This window comes from Dendroctonus ponderosae, unplaced genomic scaffold, assembly GCF_020466585.1.
Source record: "Dendroctonus ponderosae isolate FM_Combo_2020 unplaced genomic scaffold, Dpon_F_20191213v2 Dpon_F_20191213_2, whole genome shotgun sequence".
Taxonomy (NCBI): Eukaryota; Metazoa; Arthropoda; class Insecta; order Coleoptera; family Curculionidae; genus Dendroctonus; species Dendroctonus ponderosae.
In genome coordinates this window covers 18,308,344-18,313,627 of record NW_026018165.1, presented here as the reverse complement: position 1 = coordinate 18,313,627, position 5,284 = coordinate 18,308,344, and the positions used below count along the sequence as shown (strand labels likewise).

The following is a 5,284-nucleotide window of genomic DNA, read 5'->3' as shown; positions in this document are numbered from 1 at the left end:
CGGTAGGCGTCGGACAATTCATAAAATAATACTTTTTAAAAACCAAACGGTTTAGCCGCAAACTTCCGTGCCGTATAGCGTGAATAACCCTGTATTTGCATGTGTGCGCCTTACCGTGTAAATCCTGCTGGGGCCCTGGGCCAGTTCCGGATCCGACATGTACCCCATTTGGAGGTGGAGGTTTGGATCAACAACTCTCTCTGTGGCTGTGCAGGAGCTGAATCTCAGCCGCTTGCCCTTATCAGGCCTCCTCCGGCCTGAAACGCTTTTATTATTCTCTGCTGCCACAACCTGGTCCAATTGCCACATTTTCCCGAATATCCCCGAGCGTTTGCAGGCAGCTTTCTCGTCGGATTATCGCCCTCAGCGCCGATTTCTTCATCCGTCGAAGACCAGCTTTCCTCCACAGCTTCCCCATCCCTACTCCAACTCGCTGGTGCGGCCTTGTGCGCACAATGCTTAATCTTGTAATACTTGGAAGCTAAAACCCACTTTCCTTACTGGAAACCCCCCAGCGAAGGACACACGCCCACCAATAGACTCATGCATGGCTTCCTGATCATCCACCGTGGTTGTATACACAGAATAAACCATCTGGGACTTGGATTTGGGCAAGGGCTTGTTGATGGCCACTCTGCTGGCTAAGCCCATCGACGGCGCCCCAATCGTTTCGGTCAAAGTCCCATGAAGACCCCCGTGCTTTGCTGCCTGCGTCATCGACGGACTGCCAATTCCCCGCGATCCCGAAGGAGCCAGAATTCGGCTCCTGCTGGCGATCGTTCCTGTCCTACTGGCCGCAGACATTTGGTGAAATCTGCTCGATGCTGCCATTGGTTCTACTGCAGTGGATGCAGTCGATACTCTGTTGGGCGCCATTGTTGATTTCCTAGGCGCAGACATTCCTGCAGATTTGCGCGCTGTTGAAATCGCCTCTAGCCCTGAGCACGGGTCTGAAACTTATATGTTCAGGTTGCAATCTCCAGGCTGGGGGTTCCTCTAGATGAACCTGCAAAGGTTGATCTGCCCAAGGGCCCATCCACGCAATATCTGCCCGGAGTGAATTGGGAGCAAATTTGCTCCATCGGGAGCGAAGCCTGCGAAAAGGTGGTTTTTCTTCGTTCTTCCAACTCGTCGCAACCAGTCATAGTGGAGACTATCGAACGTCCGTCATAAACGGAACCGTAAATTGTTGCCCCATCATCGTCCGCAACTAAGACTTGTGCTGCGCACTCGCAGCATTCACATGGCGGCTTACCTGCAGCGTTGCAATTTCCTAGACTTTAGGGGCTGGTTCCTACCCATTAACTTACCAGCCTTGTCGAGGCTGCATCCACAAGTCAGGTCGGGATCGTCGCACGTGCAAGGCTCACCTAATTAAGATCAAAGATCAGTTCAAACCACTGTTTCCAGAAAACTCGGGGGTTTAATTCGGTTTACCCCAATGGTCTCCACATCGACAAATGGGCCGCTCAACTGCAAAAACACCGAACATTACATGCCATTATGGTATGGTGAAGGACATCTACCTTCCTCCTCCTCTGGATCGTAGTCGCCAGTGCACACACATTGATCGAGCTTCTCATACTTGCGTTTGAGCACCCAATGGGGGACAGGGAATCGCTTCAGCGACCTGAGACAGTTGAAGGACGGCAAAAATATCAATATTTCCCCCACACTTACATCAACATGCATATGAGATCGGCTAAAAAGACCAAAGCGGTTATGCATCCAAAAACAATGGCGATATAAGAATGGAGGGCGTCGCTGGTTAAAACGATGCATCCAGCATAGAGCAGGAACATCAGAAAGCCGGCTGAGGCGACCATGATCCATGCGAAATATGTCACAGGCCTGCGAACGGAAAATGTTTGGTTTGGTGATTTTTTGCCCCTTCCACTGTCACCTTAGGCTGTGCCAGGAGATGAGGTCCACGTATGTTAGCGTCAAAAATACGCTGGATATGGCCAGAGGCGCCGGGCGTTCCAGGAGGGATCTAATAGACTTTACATAATTTCTTCCAAGACTGTTTCTGTATATTTCCGCGGTGTAGTAGTAGTAGTAGCCAAGGCCAAAGCATACCAAACATAGCACCTGGAAAAGGGCGTTATGATAAGGTTCCCCAACAGGGAAAACCCAACTCACAAATTCGATGAGAGTCAGCCCGATCATGACACACCATTTCTGCGTTTTCTCCCTGCGCTTCCTCTTCTCCTCCCATTTGATTTTCTTCAGTTCTTGTTCATCCTGCACCCCTCTGTCGACGCCCCTGACACTCCTATAGGGCATTCAGATTGGGGAATATTTTTGCCAGGAAGGAACGTTTGGGTATTTCGACCCGTCACTCATTTTCAATCCCGATTTTGACAGCACATATACCGAAATATCCAAAATAAGGTCGTTTTGACTATTACACACCACTCTAACTAATAGTCTGGAAGCATCCAAGCGTGGGCTCATTTTTTGAGTAGTTATCAACAAAACAGTCAAGACGAACATTCTTGGTCGCCCCCTGTAGCACAAATAGCCAAATTCAGCTCGGCTCAATCGGCATGCCGCTGTGCAAAGGAGCGAGGCAAGTATGGCGGTTGCTATAGAAACCGGGCTGTCCTCGTCTGACTTTCCCGATCTACCAGGGCGGTTGAAAAGTTTCTGTAGCGAAACTGTCGTATTTCAGTGGACAAAGAGGAAATTTTTGATGGTTTTTAGGAACTAGGCCTGGATATAGCGGATGCCCAGATCAAAGAGATGGAATCCCACATCTACGACATCGACTTCAAAGAGGCGGCTGAGGAGGAGAAACTCACCAGGCACGATGTGATGGCGCATGTGCACGTCTTTGCCAAACTTTGCCCCTTGGCCGCGCCCGTTATCCACTTGGGGGCCACTTCTTGCTTTGTGGGCGACAATACGGATCTGATCATCCTCCGGGACGGACTCGAGCTGCTTCAGAACCGATTGGCCGGGGTTATTCACAACTTGGCTCAGTTTTGCGATGAATACAAGTGAGAGACTGGCTCTAGCCATTGAGCTAGGCTGAAATTCTGGATGATTCCCAGGTCTGTGCCAGCTCTGGGTTTCACCCATCTTCAGCCCGCCCAGTTGACCACGGTGGGAAAACGCGCCACGCTTTGGCTCTTCGATTTTCTGCTCGATGAGCGGGCTTTGCGTAGAGCTAAGCAAGATCTTCGCTTCAGGGGGGCCAAAGGTGAGCTCCTCCTTTGGGGTTCTAGGGAGTTTCACTACCTGGGGAGGCTTGTTTAAGGCACCACTGGGACTCAAGCGTCGTTTATGCAGCTTTTCAATGGCGATGGAGCCAAAGTGAAGGCTGTGGATAAAAGAGTGTCGGAGTTGAGCGGCTTCAATTCGTCCTATCCGGTAACTGGGCAAACCTACAGCCGAAAGGTTGACTTGGAGGTGGTTGCCGTTTTGTCCTCATTGGGTACGCAGCTTCAGCGTCAATTTATGTTTTTAAATTTTCTTATCAGGCTTATAACTGTGTAGGCTCGACAATCCATAAAATGTGCTCCGATCTGCGCTTGCTGGCCAGCATGAAGGAGGTAGAGGAGCCGTTTGAGAAGAGCCAAATCGGGAGTTCGGCCATGCCATACAAAAGAAACCCGATGAGATGTGAGCGATGTTGCGCCTTGGCTCGCCATCTGATTTCGCTTTTTTCAAACGCTGCGAATACCCACAGTGTGCAATGGTAGGAAGCAATTGAGGACAGAATCCAAATTACCGAGTTTTCGTGTAAAATAAAATGTGTTTTGCAGGTTGGAGCGCACCTTGGATGACTCAGCTAACCGTCGCATAACTTTAGCCGAGGCTTTTCTGTGCGCTGACGCTGCTCTGATGACTCTCACCAACATAACTCAGGGCTTGGTGGTTTACCCGAAGGTGATCCAGCGGCGCATCGATCAAGAGCTGCCTTTTATGTCCGCTGAGAATATTATTATGGCCATGGTGAAGAAAGGGGGTGATCGGCAGGTGAGATTGATCGGGGGTGTTAGGGGGGGTCTGCAATCTGCTAATCGGACGCATTTTTCAGGTTTGCCATGAAAAAATACGAGTTCTTTCTCAGGAGGCGGGCAACCAAGTGAAGATTCACGGCAAGGAAAACGATCTTTTGGACCGAGTTCGGAAAGACGCATACTTTGCTCCGATTGTTTCTGAGTTGGGTTCGCTACTGGATCCAGCTACTTATATTGGGCGCGCCCCTGAGCAGGTGGCCGAATTTTTGCAAGATGAAGTTAAGCCGGTTTTGGCGTTGTACGACTTGGAAAAAGTGGCCCAACCGGTTAATTTGGAAATATAAGTCTTGTTGTTTGGTTTAATTCACTTTTTCCGCTCCCCCAAACCAATGCTAATAGCAATATATTTTTTCGGCTTAAGCCGATGATATGGAAAAGATTACGTTAACTCGTAAGGACTATTTATCTTAAGCTCCTAGTCACATCCGTCCAACACCGTGCCCGGTAGTACGGGAGCATCAAAAAAGCCACAATTGGACCTGCCGATTGAGCAGTTTTCCGCTGATAGTTGCAAGGCGAGTTTTTCTTCGGAAATGTGGTCCAGTCGCCCGATATCCAGAAAAGCGCCTTCTGCCTTGTCGGGGGATTTTTTCTCCGACCTGTGCAACTTGCGAGCGCGCGGCGAAGACTTGGGAGAAGTTCCTTTGATGCCCTCAAGTGTAATCGGCACTAGTTCCTTGTTAACGGCAAAAGTCCCTAAAAAAATCGCTAGAAAAGCTGATAAGTAGTGCAATTTGCATACCGCTGTAAGTGATTGGAGTGGACATTGAAGCCTGCTTTCGGGCCTCAAATTTCCTGCTGGTGTTCGGAGTGGAGCAGGTCCAAGGGGACTTTTTTCTGCGCTCTTCGTCGAGGTAGAACGGCGGGACTGTCGAGGTTCCTGCGACAAACTCCCGTTGCCCTTTCTGAGCCTTAGCAGCACATTATCACCTTTTTTTACAAACTTCTTTTTGGGTATTCCGCCTCAAAAATTTTTGTCTTTAAAAAAGACAGAATTTCCTCACGTCTTTTATTACAGATTGATAAATAGTGCTCCCGAAACCGATTTGCCTTCATCCAGGTTCAACTCACTTTACAGGTAAGTAAAGCGAATAATCGACTAATTTATTCCTCAAAGCCTGCGTCCGATTAGTAACTCGAAGACTATCAAAGTGGCGGACAGAGAATCGGTGTACGACGTGCCGAAGAAAGTCAGAATGTCTGCTGAAGCGAAAAAAGTCGACGACAAATCCGATAAGCCGGTGGAAAACAAGGAA

At 49.2% G+C, this 5,284-nt stretch overlaps 3 protein-coding genes across 7 annotated transcripts in view; 1 reads left to right on the top strand and 2 right to left on the bottom strand.

The window, feature by feature from the left end:
• The window catches only part of LOC109545322, a 3,474-nt gene extending 767 nt beyond the window's left edge, over positions 1 to 2,707 (bottom strand). For 2 of the 4 annotated variants that reach the window (XM_048663909.1, XM_048663912.1), the window contains exons 1-9: positions 1,904 to 2,707; positions 1,681 to 1,851; positions 1,527 to 1,630; positions 1,438 to 1,473; positions 1,311 to 1,370; positions 1,007 to 1,255; positions 534 to 956; positions 308 to 481; positions 115 to 257 (exon numbers count right to left, since the gene is read on the bottom strand). In XM_048663909.1, the coding sequence (XP_048519866.1) occupies positions 115 to 257; positions 308 to 481; positions 534 to 956; positions 1,007 to 1,255; positions 1,311 to 1,370; positions 1,438 to 1,473; positions 1,527 to 1,630; positions 1,681 to 1,851; positions 1,904 to 2,286 (1,743 nt within the window). In that variant the 5' untranslated portion in view covers positions 2,287 to 2,707. The remainder of the gene's footprint in view (positions 1 to 114; positions 258 to 307; positions 482 to 533; positions 957 to 1,006; positions 1,256 to 1,310; positions 1,371 to 1,437; positions 1,474 to 1,526; positions 1,631 to 1,680; positions 1,852 to 1,903) is intronic. The other 2 variants (XM_048663911.1, XM_048663910.1) reach the window with 2 other exon arrangements.
• Positions 1 to 4,331, top strand: part of LOC109545323 (adenylosuccinate lyase) — an 11,983-nt gene extending 7,652 nt beyond the window's left edge. Inside the window, exons 2-7 of the mRNA XM_019915946.2 lie at positions 2,707 to 3,002; positions 3,057 to 3,205; positions 3,263 to 3,439; positions 3,502 to 3,703; positions 3,771 to 3,984; positions 4,046 to 4,331. Coding sequence (XP_019771505.1) covers positions 2,707 to 3,002; positions 3,057 to 3,205; positions 3,263 to 3,439; positions 3,502 to 3,703; positions 3,771 to 3,984; positions 4,046 to 4,312 — 1,305 coding nt within the window. The 3' untranslated portion in view covers positions 4,313 to 4,331. The remainder of the gene's footprint in view (positions 1 to 2,706; positions 3,003 to 3,056; positions 3,206 to 3,262; positions 3,440 to 3,501; positions 3,704 to 3,770; positions 3,985 to 4,045) is intronic.
• An 81-nt stretch (positions 4,332 to 4,412) lies between these two features.
• LOC109545324 overlaps positions 4,413 to 5,284 on the bottom strand; it is a 4,041-nt gene continuing 3,169 nt past the window's right edge. Inside the window, exons 7-8 of one of the 2 annotated variants that reach the window (XM_019915947.2) lie at positions 4,771 to 4,929; positions 4,413 to 4,724 (exon numbers count right to left, since the gene is read on the bottom strand). In XM_019915947.2, the coding sequence (XP_019771506.1) occupies positions 4,444 to 4,724; positions 4,771 to 4,929 (440 nt within the window). In that variant the 3' untranslated portion in view covers positions 4,413 to 4,443. The remainder of the gene's footprint in view (positions 4,725 to 4,770; positions 4,930 to 5,284) is intronic. The other variant, XM_019915948.2, reaches the window with a different exon arrangement.